General features: G+C 40.4%; 1 protein-coding gene across 1 annotated transcript in view; it reads left to right on the plus strand.

Moving 5' to 3' along the window:
- The window catches only part of PARD6G (par-6 family cell polarity regulator gamma), an 82,787-nt gene extending 62,110 nt beyond the window's left edge, over positions 1 to 20,677 (plus strand). The window contains exon 3 of the mRNA XM_083357712.1: positions 18,479 to 20,677. Coding sequence (XP_083213838.1) covers positions 18,479 to 19,335 — 857 coding nt within the window. The 3' untranslated portion in view covers positions 19,336 to 20,677. The remainder of the gene's footprint in view (positions 1 to 18,478) is intronic.
- Positions 20,678 to 21,356: the final 679 nt, after the last annotated feature.

Consider the following 21,356-nt stretch of genomic DNA (forward strand, 5'->3'; position numbering starts at 1 on the left):
TGTGCTCAACTGGAGCTTTTTGCATCCTTGAATGGTTTTGTGGCAACAATGACCTTTTCTTCTTTGCATAGGCCATATTTTGTCTGAGATCCACTGCCATAGGACAGGGTTGTTAGTGGGAAACATGCAAAAAATGTTTTTGGCACAATGTGAAAGTTATAAAAAAAATTAAAACAAAAGACCCATTTGTGAATTTGGAGTTTTTCCTCATAGAAGGAAGCAGAAAATCCCTGCATTAAGCAAATGAAAACAAATCACACTCAAGCAGGATCATTGTTCCCAAAGCTTTTTCTGGAAACTAGAAAAGCATTTCAAAAAAAATTTATGTGAAAAGGACATAAATTATTTAAAAGCTGTTTTTAGGCAAATAGTTTTATTGAATAGTTTACATGTGAGCCATGTTAGGATCCAATATGTCCTTTGAAGCTATTGTGCCAATCTTCCCTGTACCTTTTCAGAACAAAACTTCTTAAAATGTTGCAGCTGCAAAACACTTTATTCTTAAGCTGAAATTTATGTACGTGCAGATACTCTGACCCAATTTTGGTTGAAGATTAATTGTAATGGTATGGGTAACTTTGAAAGTTTTATTTTACTCTAGTTTGAAAAAGAATATGGGGCGTAGATTGGAGAATTTTTTAAATATTGAAGATCTATGCAGCTCTTAATCATCATGCACATTATTTGTATTAAGCCATATTTTTTGTTTGCTGCAAAGTTTTTTTTAAAAAAATGTTTTTAATATAAAGCCAATAAATTATCTCAGTCATTATTATTTGAAGCAATGTTTCTTCAAACATGGCAACTTTACGGTGTGTGGGTTCCCAGAATTCCCCAGTCGGACACTCCTACATTTTAAAGTTGCCAAGTTTGAAAAACTCTGATTTAAAGCAAGGTTATAGGTAGTGTTGACCCCACTCTTCTCAATAGACCTTGCCATTTTTTTTAATCAATTCAGCATGCTTAATATTCTCAGCTCTCACTCAGAGCTTCTTCTTTTTTTGTATTGATATTTCTGCTTGCATTTAGCCTCTCTAACAACTTTATTCAGACAAACCTTTTAGGTATTTTGCTTCCTGAAGCCTGCCCAGGCACTCAGATGGCATCTTTGGCAGAAGAGTCCTGTTCTTGTGCTCACCTGGAGTGGCAGATGCATGGGCATGCTCAATGTTCAGTATTTTGATTGCCAGTGGCTCTTCTTTTCTTGACAGAGAACACACTATACATTTTTTTCTCTCCAGGGGAAAAAAAATTCTTCTATTTTGCTTGGTAAAGAGGAGGAAATAGAGTTGTGTCTGAGAGTGCGTGCGTGCGTGCGTGTGTGTGTGTATCTGTCTGTATCTCTCTGTGCCTGTGTATGTGATTTTCCTCCATTCTTTGAATAGCCAGGGCAGTGTAGTAGATGATTAAATGATTATAAAAGTACATATCATCTAGAAAACTAGAAGCTGGAGTAATTTTTACGTATTATGTTACTTTGCCTACCAGGCTTGGCTAAAAAAAAGGGTGGCTAGGGCATGCCAGGGCATGGCTGATAGTATTGTCTCAGCTTGGAGTGTCTGTTGCTCACACAGAGCTAGATGAAAAATTCAGTGTTAGCAAAATGAGCTATAGATTGGCTTGCATCCTCCATTCCTACCATGGAGCAATAGTGCCTCCCTAAGTATGTAACTAAGATGTTTCATGGGCATTTTCTTTCATCTGTAGACTCTCTCTGAGTGAGGGAGGGAAGGTAGCCCAGGCATCACTGCAGCAATCAAAAAGATGTGAAAATTCATTCCAATTTCTTCATTTTTGAAGAAGAAATAGCTTGATTCTTTTGTTGTTGTTCTTTGATGGTTTGTCTTCATTTTCTGTGTTTCCTACTGCATTTGGTATCCTTTCTCCCTGTTACTTGACCAGTCCAGGACAGCTATTAATTTTTTTGTTTTTCTCCCACCTATTCATCTAGCACATGGGTGCCAAACTCACCGCGTCACGTGACATATTGCAATGTATCACGACTTTTTTCCCCTTGCCGGAGCTGGGATGGACACAGCTTCCACGTGACGCATCCAGCCTGCAGGCTGGCAGTTTGATACCCCTGATCTAGAGAATCAGCCAAACACCCATGTGAAAAGATAGTGGTTCAGATTGCTATTTGGCTATGAAATTCATTTGAATGTCCTGAGCTTGGCCATAATTTTTCTAATGTAATCAACCTCACAGGATTGTTGGGAGAGAGTAATGTCAGAAATATATATGCTTCTGTGAATTATTTCAAAGAAGGATGAGAAATCAATTTTCAGGCTAATATCTTGTTATGCTAAGTGGTTAGGCAAAAGATTTAGGCAAAAGATCATCAGCCTTGTGAAATACAGGTTCAAGGAGACATGTACAAAGTCAACACAACATATATCATTTGTTTAGAAGTTTTGAAAACCATTTACAGATGTTCTTTTTAACAGTTTTGCTTGGGTGGAATCTGATACTTTCTATTCATAGAAAGTGCTTTGATCTAGCAGTTTTTCATGGTTGGAAGGGGGCCCTCCAGCGAATACACTTTCTCCTAAGGCCTAAGCCATCAACTGTTCCACAGCATGTTTTGGAGGCTACTTTAAAAAAAAAACATACAGAGGTTTTCAAATGGAAGGCAACGTTGAAGACTATTGCTTGCTTCCTTAGCCTTTTCATGGTTGGGAAACTTTAAAAATAACCTTCAATGAATTCTGTAGAACAGGGGTGTCAAACTGCCAGCCCATGGGCCGGATGCATCATAGCGAAACCGCGCCTACCCCATTGCTGGCAATGGCAAAAAAAGTCACGATACGGCGCAACATGTCACATGACGTTGTGAGTTTGACACCCCTGCTGTAGAAGGTAATCTCTCCTTTATGATAAGCTCGAGTGCTGGTGTCTTCATGGATAAATCCATATGGTTTTGTTGGCAACAAGAAGGAAATTGCTTCCCACTACCGTCTTTAAGGTCCAATCCTACTTATCTGAATAGAAGGTAGTCTTCGACTTACAATGATTTGTTTAGTGACCATTCAAAGTTAGAATGGCACTGCCAAAAATGGCTTATAACTGTTTTTCACACGCCTGTTGCAGCATCCTCATGCTCACATGATCAAAATTCAGACTCTTGGCAATTGGTTCCTATCTGTGACAGTTGTAGTGTCCCAGTTTCGTGTGATTACCTTTTGCTACCTTCTGACAGGCAAAATCAATGGCCAAGCCAGATTCACTTAACAACCATGTTGCCAACTCCACAACTGTGAGGTTTCATTTAACTAGGGCGAGCATAAAATGGGGCAGAACTCACTTAATAACTGTCTCACTTAGCAACAGAAATTTGGGGCTCAGCTGTGGTGGTACGTCGAGGAGTACCTGAAGTCTGTTCACCCAAATGAATCACAGATATTATATAAGCCGCAGCAGAATCATTTAGGCCTCGCAAAATGAAACAGGCTTGAAAATAGGGTATTTTGGCAGGCGCTGCAGTTACTATAGGAGCCTCAGCAGCAGTTCTGGGCCTGGAACATGATTATGGGCGGTGCTTGTAAATTTGCAGAAAGTTGCCAGGTGATCTCAGAAACGCATTTATGATAAACTGGCAAGCGGGATGCGTTGCAACCAGTTATCCGGGATGAAACTTGAGCTGTGCTGTTCCTCACTGGATTTTTGGCTTTTCCGTGCTCTGGGGGGGCGTGGTTGGCCAAGAGAGTCTTGAGTTGTTTCCATGGTTATTCTCCATTTCTTTTCATTGAAATGACTTGGATAAATATGCTATTGCCCAGGTATCTGATGTAGCCTGAGTTGAGGTCCCTCAGCAATACATTTTTGCCCTCCTTTAACCTGGTTGAGAATCCCTGCCTGGAAAGACTCTGCACTTCAGTTTTAAAAAGCATGTAAAAGCTTTGATTTTCCAGGTATTAGCCACTAGCGATTGGAATGCCATCGTTTGCAAGACCAGAAGGGTAGTTTCCACTGTAAAAATTCCTACTGACAAAATCACATTCCTTTTCTAAAACCAGTTCCAGCTGACTCATATTTCCTCCTATGCTAAACTTCTGTCTACCTTGGGTAATAATCTCTAATAGTTGGCCGTTGCATTTTCATTACTTGTTAGCAGCGTTCCATAATTACACTTAATGTTACGAGACAGAAATCTTCAGTGTTGTTTATCCAGTTATTTAACTCGTTCAATTCTCTGATGACCTGCTATAGTTATATTAGGAAATCTCTAACCAGGTGCATTTTCAACAGTAATAACAAATATAAATGTTTTCTTTGCCTCCATTATCAGCATAACAATTTAATCAGGGAGTTTCTCCAGCCTGGCTATGACTAGACCAGATGTGACTATGTAATAAGACTGCAGCCCTTCAGATTTGATCTTTAAAAGATATTTCAGAGCACCCAGAAGTGTGAAGGTAATCACTTGGCAGTATTGTCAAAGGCCTTTTCCTAGGATCTGAGAAAAAACCCAGCTGCTTTCAAATTGCCAACAGTTGCAAACAGATGCCAGCTCCCTGCTCCAAAGAACCTCTGGGAGATTCAAACTGAAGCTTTGCTCAGCCATGCTATATTCACTTTATCATTTCTAGAGACATTATTATTCAAGGCTTTAATTTCTTCATCTAAGTAGGTGGTAATGTTGGCAGTAATGAAAATCAGTAGGACACCTGGTATATAGGAGGTGTGAAAAAGAGAGTTTGTTTTTACCTGATAAATATCTTGCAGAACCTCCTTTGTACACATTTAATAAAAGTGAGACAGCCAAATCCTATAATCACATGGCTATGTTTATCTTGTCTCATAATTGTCCAATGTTGTTATTAGTAGCAGTGTGTCAATGCAGCTTCCTGTTTAGAAATAGAATGTGCCTCTCTGTTCCATATGTTGAAAAGGAATCTGACTTTCCACAGACTGACCAAGGAAATAGTACTATTGGTTCCTGGATCTCATTCACATTTTAATTACATGGGGGGAAGGCTTGATCTGTACTGCAAGAGACCTCCACAATTGTGAAGCCACCAGTTGATATGGACTTCTGTGCAACTTCTTATAAGTGTCGGATTGGATTGTCTATATTATTAAGCAGCAATAGGAGGAACCTTGTTTTAGTCCTTGGACCTCTGTTATTTTTTTCTTATCTTATTTAGACAATGTACACATGTTGTTAGTGGCGAAGTTGTGTCCGACCCATTGTGACCCCATGGACAACGTTCCTCCAGGCCTTCCTGTCCTCTACCATCTTCTGGAGTCCATTTAAGCTCATGCCTACTGCTCCAGTGACTCCATCCAGCCACCTCATTCTCTGTTGTCCCCTTCTTCTATTGCCCTCAATCTTTCCCAGCATTAGGCTCTTCTCCAGTGAGTCCTTCCTACTCATTAGGTGGCCAAAGTATTTGAGTTTCAACTTTAGGATCTGGCCTTCTAAAGAGCAGTCAGGATTGATAACCTCTTGGACTGACCGGTTTGATCGCCTTGCAGTCCAAGGGACTCACAGGAGTCTACTCCAGCACCATAGTTCAAAGGCCTCAATTCTTTGGCGCTCAGCATACACATACAGGTGGTCCTTGCCTTATGACCACAATTGAGCCCTAATTTTCTGTTGCTAAGTGAGGCATTTGTTAAATGAGCTTTGCCCCATTTTATGACTTTTCTGGCCACAGTTTTTAAGTGAATCCCTGCAATTGTTGAGTTAGTAACACAGTTAGTAACACAGTTACTAACTACGTGAATCTGGCTTCCCCTTTGTCTTTGCTTGTCAGAAGATTGAAAAAGATGATCACATGACCCTGGGACACTGCAAACTTCATCAACATGAGTTTCAGTTGCCAAACATCTGAATTTTGATCTGACTGTGGGATGCTGCAATGGTTGTAAGTTTCCTTAATCAGGAGGTAAGGGAGGAGCCCTTACAGGGGCGGGCCGAGGAGTTCAGCCAACATCTGGTGGACAAAATCGCTCAGATTCGGACTGGTTTGGACTCTGACTGGGCAGAGTCTGATGGGGAGGAATCGAGCGGTCTTGAGAGTAGTATTATCTTGACTGAGTTTGATCCTGTGACTACCAAGGAGGTGGGCAGGATTATGGGGGGGCTGAGCTCTACCACCTGTTTATTGGACCCGTACCCCTCCTGGCTGGTTTATTCAGCTCAGGAGGAGACACAAGGCTGGTTCCAGGCAGTGATATCTGCTTCTTTGAGTGAGGGTGTCTTCCCTGCCGCCTTGAAGGAGGCAGTGGTGAGACCCCTTCTCAAGAAGCCTGCCTAGACCCAGCTATTTTGAATAACTATCATCCGGTCTCCAACCTTTGCTTTTTGGCGAAGGTTTTTGAGAGTGTGGTAGCGCAACAGCTTCCTCTGTTCCTGGAGGAAACTGATTATCTTGACCCGTACCAATTGGGCTTCAGGCCCGGGTACAGCACGGAGACGGCATTGGTCGCGCTGATGAATGATCTCTGGCGGGCTCGGGACAGGGGTTGCTCCTCTGTCCTAGTCCTATTAGATCTCTCAGCGGCTTTTGATACCATCGAGGGCAGAGGTCCGCCCCGAGGCCTCTCGTTTGTGGAGTTCCTCAGGGGTCGGTCCTCTCTCCCCTCCTGTTCAACATCTATATGAAGCCGCTGGGCGAGATCATTCGTGGTTTCCGGGTGGGGTATCATCAATACGCTGATGATACCCAACTTTTTCTTTCCACCCCGAACCAACTCAGTGATGCCCTCGACGTGATGTCCCGTTGCCTGGAGGCGGTTTGGGTTTGGATGGGGAGAAACAGGCTCCGACTCAATCCTGCCAAGACTGAGTGGCTGTGCGTACTGGCATCTCGAGTGAACCATTCTTCTCCATCTTTAACGATGGGGGGTGAGGTGTTAACCCCTGTTGATAAGGCTCGTAACTTGGGCGTCCTCATGGATTCACGGCTCAGTTTGGAAGATCATATAGGAGCCGTGACCAGGGGGGCTTTTCCCCAGGTTCGCCTGGTGCGCCAGTTGCGGCCCTATCTGGACCGGGATGCCCTGCGTACAGTCACTCATGCGCTCGTGACCTCCCGGTCAGACTACTGCAATGCTTTCTACATGGGGCTGCCCTTGAGGACCACTCAGAGGCTTCAGCTGGTGCAGAATGCAGCTGCGCGAGTAGTAATGGGAGTTTCCCGATACTCTCATGTAACACCTCTTCTCCGCGAGCTGCATTGGCTTCCAGTTGCCCTCCGGGTGAGATTCAAGGTGCTGGTGATGACCTATAAAGCCCTAAATGGCATGGGTCCGGATTACCTTAGGGAGCACCTGCTGCCAGCATCAGCTTCCCATCATCCTGTGCGCGCCCATAGGGAGGGCCTCTTTAGGGTTCCGCCGGTTAGAGATTGCCGGCGGGTGATCCCCAGGGGGAGGGCATTCTCTGTGAGTGCGCCTGCCCTTTGGAACGAACTGCCGATGGAGCTTCGGACTGCCCCCGACCTTCGCTCGTTTCGCCGAGATTTAAAAACTTGGTTGTTTGAATTGTCTGGCCTGGACTGAGGGTTTTTAAATTATATTAATTAAATTAAATTAAATTAAATTAAATTAAATTAAATTAAATTAAATTAAATTAAATTAAATTTTTAATTTTTAATTTTTAATGTTATCTTAATTGTGGGCTGTATGAATTTAATTTAATTTTATTCTCTTTTGTATTATTTTTAACTTGCCCTGTGAACTGCCCTGAGTCCTTCGGGAATAGGGCGGTATATAAATTCAACTAATAAATAAATAAATAAAATAAAAAACAGACATGTCACTTTTTTCAGTGCCATTGTAATTTAAGTCATTAAAGGAACTGTCGTAAGTCAAGGACTACCTGTACTGCTGCAACAGGAGTGTGGGATCCTCTGATACCACAAGTAAAGGAAATAGAGTAATCAGTCTGAACTACAACATGGGGCCAGCTGTCTTTATTTAGGTTCCCAAAGGTTTGCCTTCAGCTGATTTACTATGCTCTGCCTTTAAATGAAACTTTCTGAACCTCTCCTTCTCCTCAAAGCCATGGGACCTCTTTGGGAGATAGGCAGTGGTGGGATTCAAATATATGAACAACCGGTTCTGAGGATGCCACTTCGGAAGTCCATTCTGGGCCTGGGCAACAAAAAATTAGCTACTGCTTCTGCCGAACTGGTGCGAACCGGCTGAATCCCACCACTGGATATAGGTGTGTAACCTATGCCCCAGGACTCCATTGGAGCCTGCTAATGTTGAGTGATGTCATGAAACTCATCCAAAGTTGTTACTTCCATATCATTTTATATGTATCAGAAGGGGCAATCATATTAATTACAGATTTGCATTTGATTATTGGAAAACTTAATTGTGATTTAGTTGCTATTAAGCTTATCCACCCACCCAATTTAGGGAGTGCAGTCCCACCCACCTACATAAAAGTTTGATATAACCTTTACCCCATTCCTCCCCAAAACATAGTTGCCCACAGTTTTGTCATGAAAGTGGAGGGCTTTACTTGAGCCAAAGTTGCAGAAAAGACTGCAGGATCTGCTCTGCTTACAGACCATCGCTTCTGGCAAAGTAATGGCTGTCTCTGCACAAATGCAGTGAATCTGCACTCTTTTCCACTTTCTCAGTTTGGAAATATATTTGTTTGTTTGTTTTGTTGTTGTTATTTGGACAGCACTGAATAAAAATGTTAGAACCTACTGATTAAAAGAGTTGTCAAGGAGTCTCCCTACTTCTTCTTAGCATGTTTTTACAGTAATAAGCATAATCAGAGGGAACAATAGTAAAAAATAGTTGAATGCCATCATTTGGGGAATATAGTTAAATAGGAAATCTGGCGTATTTGTACTGTATTGGCCATAGAAGCATAAAAGTAAACATAATTTAAAACTGCATTCCTATACACCAATATTCCTGTGGAAAAATACATTTCGGGACTGGTGCAACCAAAAAAATACTGCAGTGATATGCATCAATTTTCCAGGTTACTGTTTTACAATTATATCAAAGCAATTCCATTACTGTTATGTTTATTTTAAATAACTCTTATATTCACATAGAACTGGGAGAAGTTAACTAAAGAGTTCAAGTTGATGTCACCTAGATCAAGTTTAGGATGTAAAGAAATAGTTACAAGCTTCAAAAACTAAACATTTCGTTACAGTTATATTCCATTTAGGGATAGTCATATAATGTAATGACAGTCTTAATTATTTTCTCTATTAAACTTCAGGATTGGAAAAGTGCAGGGAACAAGATGTACAGTTGTTGTTTTTTTAATTCACTCTTTTGAGACCCCAAAAAGACAATGGCAAAACAGTCCCGATATGTTGTGTGACGTCACGTGATGTTGCGAGTTTGACATGTCTGATCTAGATTTTAAAATACAGTGGTACCTCGGTACTGCACTGCTTTGAAACCCATCAAATTTGCTACTTAATGTAGTTTGACGTGAACATTTTGTCCCAGTAATTATCTTTTGTTTAATATTTGACACACAAGCTAGCACCTGTTAATGTCAGCTGCCTTGTGACTCACTACATTATTCCCTATGTTTTATACCTGAAGATGGAACGGAAATTTTGAGACAAATAAAAAATAATTATTACAAATTGGGAAGTTGGCATCTTATAAAGAAAACTCCAGCACTGCATTTACAATATTTTCAAATATGCCTTAGAGCCCCATGGGATTTCTTAAAAAATGAAAAGGAAGGCTTGCAGCCAATGCTTTACTTGAAAATGTACTTATTGCTTTTCCAAAAAGGCCAAAGGTAAACAACCACTGTAAGAAGGTGGCTTAAAAGGCTAACAGGTAGTATTTTGATACTGTACAACTTGCGATGTCCTGCGTGACAATCATCTATGCATGAAAAAGTCCAAGCAACAGCCAACACATTCTCAAAATTCTCAGTGTACCTCCAGAAACATCTTCCAACTCAACTATTATGGCTTAGTATTATGTAGACCAGAGGTCTCCAACCCCCGGTCTGTGAACCAGTACCAGGCTGCAGCATGCCAGCAACTGGGCTGCACAAACAAACAAAGCCCCATCCACGGGATGCAGGCAGCACACAAAACCATGCCCCCTCCAGTCCGCGGAAAAACTTCTCACCATGTAACCGGTTCCTGATGCTCAAAAGGTTGGGGACCTCTGATGTAGACATCAGGCCAGTGATGCTGGTGCAATCAAGCTGATGCTCAGCTTGCTAAGACTTGCTAAGGGTGTTTCCATTAGATATGAATAAAAGCATATGACTAAAAAAAAATTCCCCAAAAGACTGCTATAAACCTAAGCAATCAAGCTACAGAGGGAGAATTTTTTCTCTAGAGAAGGTACCACGGCAAGCAACGTGTGCCCCAAAAGAATCTAGAATACATTATTTGGAAGGTATGACACTTGATACTTTCTCTTTCTCTTTCTTTCATTCCACTGCCAATATTTACATCCCTCCTTCTCTTTGGATTCTCCAGAGGCTCACCCGGGGCACCCACTGCCCTTCATTTCCTTATTCTTGGTTTCTTGCATTCTCAGGGCTCAACTTGGCCTGTCTGAAAGGTGCTCAAGGGTTACCAGTTTTTATCCTCGCATGGGATGATGAACTGCCTGCCTCCCAAGTGGAGCTCCTTGTTACCGTCCTTGGAGTCTGGCTGCAGGACTGCCCTGGAGTCATGCCCTGGTGTATGCTTTCTCCAAAGCAGCTCTTTTGGGCGGAGCACCTGGGAACTAAGTTGGATGCAGCGGCGATGCTGATGAACTGTGATGCCTGATTCCATCAGGACACAGATGATAAACAAGGGACCCAGCCCACTTGGGGGTGAAATGGCTGTTTTTCCTCCCAACATACAGGTGGATGCGTTGGCTTGCCAGTCTGGAAAAAAAAAGCTTGGCATCCTGGAGACTTGGCAACTGTGTAAAACTGATTAAAACGAAGGCACAGCTGCGTCCTAATGCATTTGATCTCCTGACTTGCTAAGTTTGATACTGAGTATTGCTCAGGCACATCCCTAAGGTCATAAAAACGCTAGATTTTTTTAGGTTGGTTTTTTTTAAAGTACTCTATTCTTTCATTGGATAAAGCGACAGTTTTCCCAGCAAGCCACGAACTTGCTGGCTATGTTCCCAAGAGCCAGGAATGGCTCCTGCATAGCACTCAAAAGCAAACCCATAATTCCATAACAGCTGAGCTCCATGGTATTGCTATATTGTGACACCCTCTCCATGTGTTACTACAATAATCATCTTCCCCAGCCAGCATGTACAGTGACTTCCTGGATGTCTGATATGGAAATGGATCCACACACTTGGAGAGTATTAGCTGGAAGGAGGCTGGCTAGACATAACAACATACTTCTGAAGGATAACACTAAATTATTTTTCACACACACATTTCAATTCAAAGTCAAACTGAGATGTTTGACAAGCCACGTATTGCTTGTGTGAATGACTGGTTACACGCAACCAGTTGTTGGTAACCGCTTGTATCAAGGCAAGAGATATTTGATTATTATTTATTTAGGCTAGGTAAAATGTAACTGTTGCACAATAAAATAAAAAATATTTTGAGGATAAAGTTGTGGTATTTTATATCTTTTTCTCCAGAAGCTAAAATCTGTTTGCATGATGGACTCTTCATTTTATTCCTGCAACTATCCTGTGAGATAGATTGGATTGAAAGTGGTTGGTTCAGAGACCCAGTGAGTTTCAATAGTGAAAGTGAATCTGAACCCAGGGTATTTATTTGATTTTTATTCCACTTTGTTATTTTTTTAAATAACTAAAGTTGGCCAATATACATAATAGTCCTTCCACCTCATGCTTTCCCCCACAAAAATAGTCCTGTGAGGTAGGTTGGGCTCAGAGCAAGTGACTGATCCAAGATCATCCAGCTGGCATCCATTCCAAGGGCAGGACTAGAACTCACAGTCTCTTGATCCAATTTCTTACCTGCTATACCCACAGGATGTGCTCCTTTAATTGCTTTAAGGCAGACATGTCAAACACAAGGCCCGGGGGCCGGATCCGGCCCACAAAGTGGTTTCATGTGGCCCGCGAAGCCATCCTGGAAACAGTGAGGGAACGGCCCCCACTGCCTTGGCCCTGGCCCAGAGACCCTCCTTCTGTCAGAGACCCTCAGATCTGTCCCACTCCTGCCCAGGCCCCCATAGGCACCCTTGATGCGAACGATGTAGAGCTGGCCACGCCCACCCAGTAGGCCATACGCACTCTAGCCACGCCCACCCAGGAGGCCACGCCCACCCTGGCCATAACCACCTGGCCCCCTGAGGGCAACCACAATGCTGATGCGGCCCTCAATGAAATTAAGTTTGACACCCCTGCTTTAAGGGATGATATGGTAGTAGCCCCTTTTTATCACAGTGCAAACTTATATTCAAAAAGCCCCCAATACATGAATTTTTAGCTACATTTAAGAATCTATAGTGGATGTTTGGAAGTTTTCTGATGTCAGTTCAGTTCCATAAACTTTAGTTTGCTTTCCTCACCCTTTGAACAGAGTTGGTGGATTTCCCTTGCTGTATCATGCTTATTTTGGCTGTACTTCCACTATAAAGATAATGAGAAATCTGTCAGAAAAGGAAATATGATGGTTACTTTCAAACTTTGTGTTCATCTGATAGGAAAAGGAAATGTTCATGAATGTAATTTTTCCCTGGGAGACTCACTGGCTTTGCCATTGGCTGACCTGATTAAAAATGACTGTGGCTGTTTTGCAGTGGTCAAGATGATGAAGAGAAAAAGTGATGTTGAACACCTTCTCTTGAACAAAGGAAAGACTACCTACTTTGAATATTACCTTTGTAGCATTTTAGATGATTTTCTTTTGACGGGTTGTGGAGGTAGGAAATATCAAAGCAGAGGCAGAGCTAGGGGGCACACAGTAAAAAATACTCACAGATTGTGCAAGTATAGATAGTCCTCGGCTTACAACAGTAGGTTTAGTGACCATTCAAAATTATAACGGCACTGAAAAAGGTGATTTACCACCATTTTTCACACTTACAATCTTGTTTAGAATGTTCGTACTGATTTGGTAATATAATAATTCTGCATTTGTATGAGTTATAAAAAGCAGATGTTGCCTTAAAAGGTAGACTCACCAGTTAAAACCAGTGCTCCTTGGGACAGAAATTCATATGTAAATCTCTTTGAAAGATGAATCTTTGCCATTTCAGCTGCAAAATGTCCTCTTTGACAAGTTACCTTTAATTCTTTAAAAGGGAGCAAGCAATGAACAAAGGTTAAAGTACAGGAAGTCTTGGAGTCTGTAAGGATAGATTCAAGGGTAGGGATAAAATAAAGCATAGAGAAGGCCAAGGAAGGGCAAATTTGAGTTGGTTCAAGGAGTAACCCCAAAGTCAACATAAAGTCTTAATAATTAGTCCAAGGTGAACGACCTGAGATTATTGAACCATGTTTGCTCCCAAAATCTTAATTGCCGTTTGCAGAGCCCCTTGATAATTAGTTGATAATATAGTAAAATGTTTAATGTAAGAAATGGAGAAAATTAAAGACATGTGGAAGAATCATCTTAACATTTTTAATTTTAGTTTTAATTAAAATAAACTAAAATACAGCTTTTGCCCTGCCTTTGGGGGAAAGCAGTTCATGGCATTGCATTCAAAGGACTAATCTGGCTTTCAGCCCCAAATAATAAGATGTTATTGATTGACATTAGTCTTGTAATAACTAAGTGTGGAATGATAATTGCCAGAAACCCATAGCTAACATGGACAATAAACTTGAGCATAGATGAAATCATTTGAGAGTGACATGCTAGGAAATAGTGAGAGGACGAAGAAACGATAAGAGAAGAGTCTAGAAAGGAGATGGCCAAACAATTTGGATCAGAAGTAAGGTGTGGTTGGCCAACAGGGTGGAGCAGAAGGATTTGATATTTATAATATTGTTATAGAAGAGGTAATAAAACTTGAGAGCAGGTTGGATATTGAAGATTCAGGGTTATATGAGCATGGGAGATCCAGGAAGAGGAGTTGGATGTCATCGTATATACCTCATTTAATACGTGGGAAGGAATAAAGTGCCCACAAACAGATCCCATAGAGACCCCCAAGGACAAGTAGTGAGGAGTAGAGAAAGCTTCCTCTTGTAGAAAGTATCAGAAGTGATTACAGAAATATAGAGGATCAATCTGGCCAGAGATAGAAGGCAGCAGACAGCCAAGGAAATTGGAGTCACAGCTGAAACTTTGGTCTTTAGCAAAGAACGATTTCTGATGAGATTTAAGTGAAGGTGATTTCATTGAGATACTAAAGAGAAGAAAATAATCAAGACTGTAGAAAAAGGGAGGAAGCACACTCCAGGAGCTTGAGGTGGGGGAAGGGGGGGATGGGAATAAATGGGAAACCATAAGCAATGAAGATGTGCCCAGAGAAGAAAATTCTTATGATTAAGTGTAATAGTGAGTGAACCAGCAATTGCAAAGTTGGGTGTGTGCTGCTCATGATTGCCAAATCAGTTTTTTTCCCCCATTTGTTTAGGATTTGTTGATGATTTTGATGGGACCTAGGTGTAAGTTTGAACTCTGAGAGATTTGATCATGTGTTTTCTCCCTTCCCCCCCCCCAACTTTTTTTTGTCAACTTTCCTTTTCTAGGTTAGGATTTCTGAAGAATTCAAAGACTACATTTTTTGTTTGTTTCCAGTGTGGGCCAAGATGGTTCTCTTTTTGCTTTTGGTAAAACTGTTCATTTAGAACTTCTAGGTAAACTTGGTCAGCATAAATAGGCTTGGATGGATGCTACTTTGTGTTCCTTTCTTGCTTACATCTGCTGTCCAAAGGAAGCTGCCTAAAGTCAAAGTTCACTATATATCTGTTTCCTTTAAACATTTCTGTATCTCTGACTTTCCCATCATTTTATGACAAATGATGGAACAGTTCCCCAGCCAAATGTTATCATTGTATAAAAAACATTGTGTTGATCTCTATGGAACCATGAGCCTGATCAAAATGTTATTTATTTTGATCTTTGCATTCAGGAAATGACAATATGGTGTGGAGGGCATCCCATAGTCCTTAAAGACTTGTTTCATTCTTAAAGCTGTACGAAATAAGTTAGTCCCCTTGTGATAGTACTTTTGCTTCTGATATAGTTTCCAGTCTATCAACTGACAATGCAGCATTATCAGAGGAAATAATCTACCAGGAGTGTGCGTGGACTGAAAACACCAGGTCCAAAACAAATTCTTCCTATATGAGCCTAGCAGTCTGATTTCTCTGTGGAATCTTGCTTGTTTACCTATTCTTATCTGGCCAAGCTTTGGTATTTTGTCTGGCAGGCAATTCCTGTGAAAAGCAGCTGTCCAAGCAAGAGAGCAGTGCTTCTGGTATTAAAGATCTGTCTGTTTCTGTGTGGGTGTGCATGTATGTCATGTTTTTTTTTAAGTCAGCTCTTCTGGAAATATTTTCTTTTCTCCTCCCCTTCTCTTTTAAGATCAGGCCGTAAAGGTTTACGTTCATCTCGCAGATTTCAGTGTTTACATGGAAGCCACAGGTAAAATGAAAATGGTACTTAAAGCCACTTTCCTCGCATTGGGTTGGAGACGTGGTATATCAGTAGACCTCAACAGCCTCAGACTAGGAAAAGTGAAACATATGGAACATTCAGGAACCACAACAAACTTTTAAGTTTTTAAAGATATACTTGCCCAACTATTTCCCAGACCTTATTGGAGTAAGAAGAAGAAAATATCTTTGGTGGGATAATCAGAATATAAGATAAAAAATGGGAATCAAAAGAAATCCTAGTGATGAAAATGTTCTGTATTACTTTTACTTATTACTCATAACTTTCTGGAGACATAAATTCAGAAACATACAGTGAATCCCCAGTCTCTGATCAGCGGTAAACCCTTCTGGTCCTCGAATGAGCTTAGAAACCCTGTTCAATGCAAAGAGTTACAGGGAAGTAAAGATCGGATTTATGTTACACCTATCCCTCCACCTTTGAAAAATCTTGGGATGTAAACAGTTCACCTAGTCCATCTCTTTAACTTGTACAAATACTTTAAGATTAGTTTAATTGGAAAGTTTCTTGTCCTCTTCATGTTTAAAAGAATATCTCAGAGATCGGCAAAATCTCATTCAGGATGCTCAGATGATAAAATAAGTAGTATTTCCGTTCCAAAAAAGAAGCATCCTTCACTGGACATTATGAGCAATGCAGGAGGCAAATGGATGCGCCCTAACCTCACAGCTGCCTAACTGGATCTCAGACTCTCAGCAGTTTAGCAAGTAGCAATTCATCAGCCCCACCTTCAGAGCAAGTTGCTTTAACTTGTCCTGGTATTCATCTTGGCTTTGGCCTCAAGGAAGCAAAGGTGCAGCAACAGGAAGCCTCTGCCATACTTGCCAGGCATCTGCATACATTCTGATGTCAGATTCCTGGGAGGCTGGGAGGGGACCCACTTTCTCAGCTTTGTTCTTGTCAGGAGAGAGGGTTGTGTTGGGCTATTTTCTGCATATGTATTTTCAGTGTCTTGCGCCTTACAGTTGAATATGCAGGTTGCTGCCTCATAGTGTAGACCAGAAAACCAGAATGGCTAGCTGAAGAATTCTGGGAGTTGAAGTCCAGAAGTCTTAAAGTTGCCAAGTTTGGAAACCCCTGGCCTAGACCAGTTGGCTAATTTCCTTCATTTTTCCTCTGTGTGTGTGTGTGTGTGTGTGTGTGTGTGTGTTTGAAAGAGACTGTTTATAACTGATGATGAGCACCTCTTTCCCTATTTAATGTGCAAAACTTGAACTTGAGAGCCAAATTTAATCTTTGAGTGAAATATTTAGGGCTGCATTTAAAAAATGGTGAGCACCAACACAAATTTTAATTAAACATTGTTAAATATTAAATACTGTACAGTTGATATAGTTATACATCAGGCATTTAATACATTTTCCCAATCTGACATAGTAAAAATTACAACTATATAGGATTTTTGGCACATGCTTAGGAAAACCACCTCAATAATAGGCTATAAGTTTTGCACCTTTAATTTGGTTAAAGATGGCTTACTTGACATCTTCTCATTTGCACAAATCCTCTCTGTCTCTTGATGGTCTTTTCAAACAATTTATGTAAAGCTGCATTAACTGTAGTTACTGTTTTTGGCCCTGACAGCTTGCTTCTGGCGTGCTAGATCATGAGTTATATATTTGGGTCTCTCAAGTAATCGTGCATATTGATTTTCTGCCTGAGATTAATAAAGTGGCTACAAAAAACCCCACCTGTGTCTCCTGACACTGGTTCTTCATTCCATTGTCTCCCACAATCTTGCTTCTAAACATTTAAATATTTTCTTCCAGGAGGCCAAAATTGCCTCTCGTTAATCTTTGGAGAAAATGTTTGAAAAAGGAAGCCCGCCCCCATTGAGGTTCAGTTTTGTATCATGAAGTTTGCGGGGGGGGGGGGGGATGGAATTAACATTGTTTTGTTGAGATTGTGGTATTAGGGTGAAATGTCAGGCCCAATCATTTCTTTATCCATCTTCAGTTTGAAGTATTGATCTGTTTGAGGCCTTTTTCAAAAGTTCTTGGTGACTTACTCATCTGCTACTGCAGGATGATCTGGTGCGGAAAATAAATGGGATATTTTTGTCTTGAATGAAGGTTTGCTTAAAGACAATAGAATAAGGGATGCTTCCCACATTTGACAGGAGCAGTTACACATCTTTCCCATATTTACAAGCATCAGGTTGCCAGGACTCCTTTAAAATATGCTTTTGTCTGCCTACACATGCATATTTTATATCTTAGACCACAACAGTTTTAACATAGGCCTTTACAAAAATGCTTATATATTTTAAGTTACAGTGTTCATTACAATAATCTATAACTAACAAGGCCGTTAGGAACTACATATGGCTTTGAAATACGGCTTTGTGCTCTTAAGAGATGAACTACTAGTACCTTTTAAAAGCAACAGTGCTCTGGTGCAATTTGCAAATTCATATATTATTGATTAATCAATGATGACTGGCAGCCAATCAGTCTAGTCTGCTAATCGGTTACTTGCCTACAGTCTTTTAAAAGATAATCTTGTTGTCTTAGCCAGTTGCTTCATATATGACTTTGAAGGAGTGGTAAACTGCCAGACATATATGTGTTGCTGTTATTTCTAGCTTTCTCTTCATAGTGGCCACAAATTGCATTTCATTTTGGGAGTTTTCCTCTAGGAAGCAAACATTATGTTTGTCACCAAATAGTTTGGGTCTCTTGCTTCATGTTCATCCTAACAACAGCCTGCCACTTTTTTCTTTGTCCAATCTAGAGTCTAGACATTTCTTCCAATATTTCAAAATACATGTTTATTAGTAACACAGTCTTTAAGTGACAGTCTCCCTCACAGCAATGTTTCAACCATATTTAAATGTTGGCATATTATGAAAGTGAGAGTTAAGGCTCTTTTTGTTGCATAAGATGGTCTACAAAGGATTTAGTCCGAAGTATTAATTTTTCCCCTCTCTCTTTACAGATGAAGCAGATTATGGAAATTTTGGTTCAAACACCTTAACAAGGAAAAAGAAAGCTCTGGTGACTCTCCGGAATGACAACTTTCGCCGGCGTCCCCATGTTAATATCAGCATGCCTCAGGACTTCAGACCCGTGTCTTCCATCATTGATGTGGATATTCTGCCTGAAACTCATAGAAGAGTACGACTGTATCGTCACGGGTGTGAGAAACCACTTGGATTTTACATTCGCGATGGGACCAGTGTAAGAGTGACTCCCCATGGGTTGGAAAAAGTTCCTGGCATTTTCATCTCACGGATGGTTCCTGGGGGGTTAGCCGAGAGTACAGGCTTGCTTGCTGTCAATGATGAAGTCTTGGAAGTAAATGGGATAGAAGTGGCAGGAAAAACCCTTGATCAGGTGACGGACATGATGATTGCCAATAGCCATAATCTTATCATCACAGTCAAGCCAGCAAACCAAAGGAACAATATTATCAGAAGCAGTCGGATGTCTGGGAGCTCTGGCCAGTCTACGGACAGCACTGCCAGCCATCACAGTTTGCCTTCTTCTCACGTCCTGCAGAACTTCCACCCTGACGAAATGGAGAGTGACGAGGATACTGACATCGTAATTGAAGGCTGCCTGGAACCACAGCCCATTCCAAAATCTCACAGTCTTCCTTCTGGTAGCCTTTCCCGAATCAATGGCAACAGTCTTAGCCACAGACTACAGAGAGACCTAGTATTCAACAGCTTTGGACGAGAAAGCAATGGCAATATTCACAAAATCCTTAGTTCCTTAAAAACTGATCCTCGACATAGTTTAGTTATTCCCAAAGGAGGCATTGAAGAGGATGGAACTGTGATAACACTTTAGTGGATGCTTTGAGTTGTATTTCTTTCTGGAAGTGCCTCCTGGAACAATTCGATCTTACATGCAGAAGAGCGAGAACCATCACTCTCATAAATGATCTGACGTGTGAGATATGTTACTTTCCAGGAAGGACAATTTTTGTGATTAGACATAAAAGTATTGTTTGGTATAACTCATGAAAATTGTAAATAAGATTTCTGCTTCATCAATTAATCTCAGAGGATAACAATTTCGTTATCTTCCAAAAACCTATTTTCTGCCACTAGGTAATTGTTTCCTAGCTTTTTTCACACAGAGAATTGACTGTATTGCACCTAAATCTGAAAAGGTGGCCTTTAAAGAATGGCTTTCTATATTGACTATAGTTGAGGACATGCTGTATTTACTCCTTTCCCCTGCCCCTTTTGGAAATGAAATGTTGACCAAATGATTTTGTGTTTGTATATGTCTGTACTGTATGTACAAAATCTTACATGGGTGAGGAATTGCTATTGCTGGAATAATTTCGTTTTAAATCAGCACCCCCTGCTGGTCATTGTTAGATCTGTCTGTGTAAACTTAAGTTTTCTGTTTATTTGAAAAAGTTGCAGCATGAATGCTAGTTTAGTAATGCACCACAATAACATGGGATGTGCGTTATATTTTTATTATTAAAGTATTTATTAGACAAATGCTCCCATTTTTGTGACCATTGATTTCACTTTCTAATTTGCTAACAATATTGAATAACTGGAACTTAGAATCCTGTCTATGTTCTAAGCTAACATAAACAATTACACTTAAGTTTCTCTAATGATTTAGAATTAAAATGAATTCACTGAGTCTTTAATAATTAAAATATTAATTTGGGGGAAGGCAACCTATATTATTTGTTTTCTAAACCTTGTGGAGCTACCTATCCTCAGAAATCTAAAATACCAGCAGCATGGTAAGACACTAACAGACAAGCCTACAAGAGCCCTGCTCTCAGCTCTGCTTATCTATTCTGAAATGCCACAAGTTGTTAAAATGGTTTATAGAGAAAATATGAATATATTCCTGAGATGCCTAGAAAGAAAATAGAATTGTTTTATGGTGTATTTTTCTACTTTTAGCCTTTTTTGTTATTTACTGTATACAATTGTGTATTAAAGTGTTTCCAAAGGAATGAGCTTGCTTTATTTAATTTAGAGTCTAGCTTTTGTTTACTTTTACAGGTAACTTTTAGACCTGGAGTTTTAATAGGAAGTAATTTATTATCAGACTTTGAATAAAATTCACTAGTTCTCATTGCTGAACTGAATACAATTACCATCTGTTGCATTTCAGAAATTCCAGTTTCATAGCTGCAGTTAAGAAATTCCAGAAATGTGGAGCTGAACTTTGAAATTCTTAATGACTCAGCTGAACTGGAGTGGGAGCTTCAGTGATAATAGTTGTAGCAACAATGCCTGACTAGTTGTGCAACTAAGATTACTTACTATAAATTGCTGTGTTTATGTCCATGGAACATTCATGATTATTTGAGATGAAGGCTATATTGTTTTGACACAGTTGTCAGGAATTAAATATAACTTGAGTACTTATTCGTTGTTGGGGGGAATCTTTGCTTTTTAAAATTGTTATTTGGGGGGTTTACAATATAGGCGGGTTTTTTGCAAAAAAGATTTCAATATCTATTAAAAGAAAAATGAAAAAAATTATTTGTTTGTATCCAATAGGCCAGCATGTATCCTTTCTCCTCTTTTTCCTTGATCCTCATGTAAATCTGTTCACAAGTTAGCAACCTGAGAAAAATCAAGGCATTCACAGAGGAACAGGAGAATGAGCAGTGAATTCATCTCCTGTTTCACATACCCTATTGATTCAAACCATATGGGCTGGTCAATAAGAGAGGAATAGAATTGTCAGATTTTGCAAATCCAGTCAGTGAGATGGTTTAAGCCTGATGATGCTCTCCAATTGTGTCCAATTTTCGGCAATACTATGGGCCAGCATTTGCCTTGTTTTTATTCTAATTTATTTTTATTGCTTTTAAAATAATC

The sequence above is a fragment of the Vipera ursinii genome (assembly GCF_947247035.1).
Source record: "Vipera ursinii genome assembly, chromosome: 3".
NCBI lineage: Eukaryota > Metazoa > Chordata > Lepidosauria > Squamata > Viperidae > Vipera > Vipera ursinii.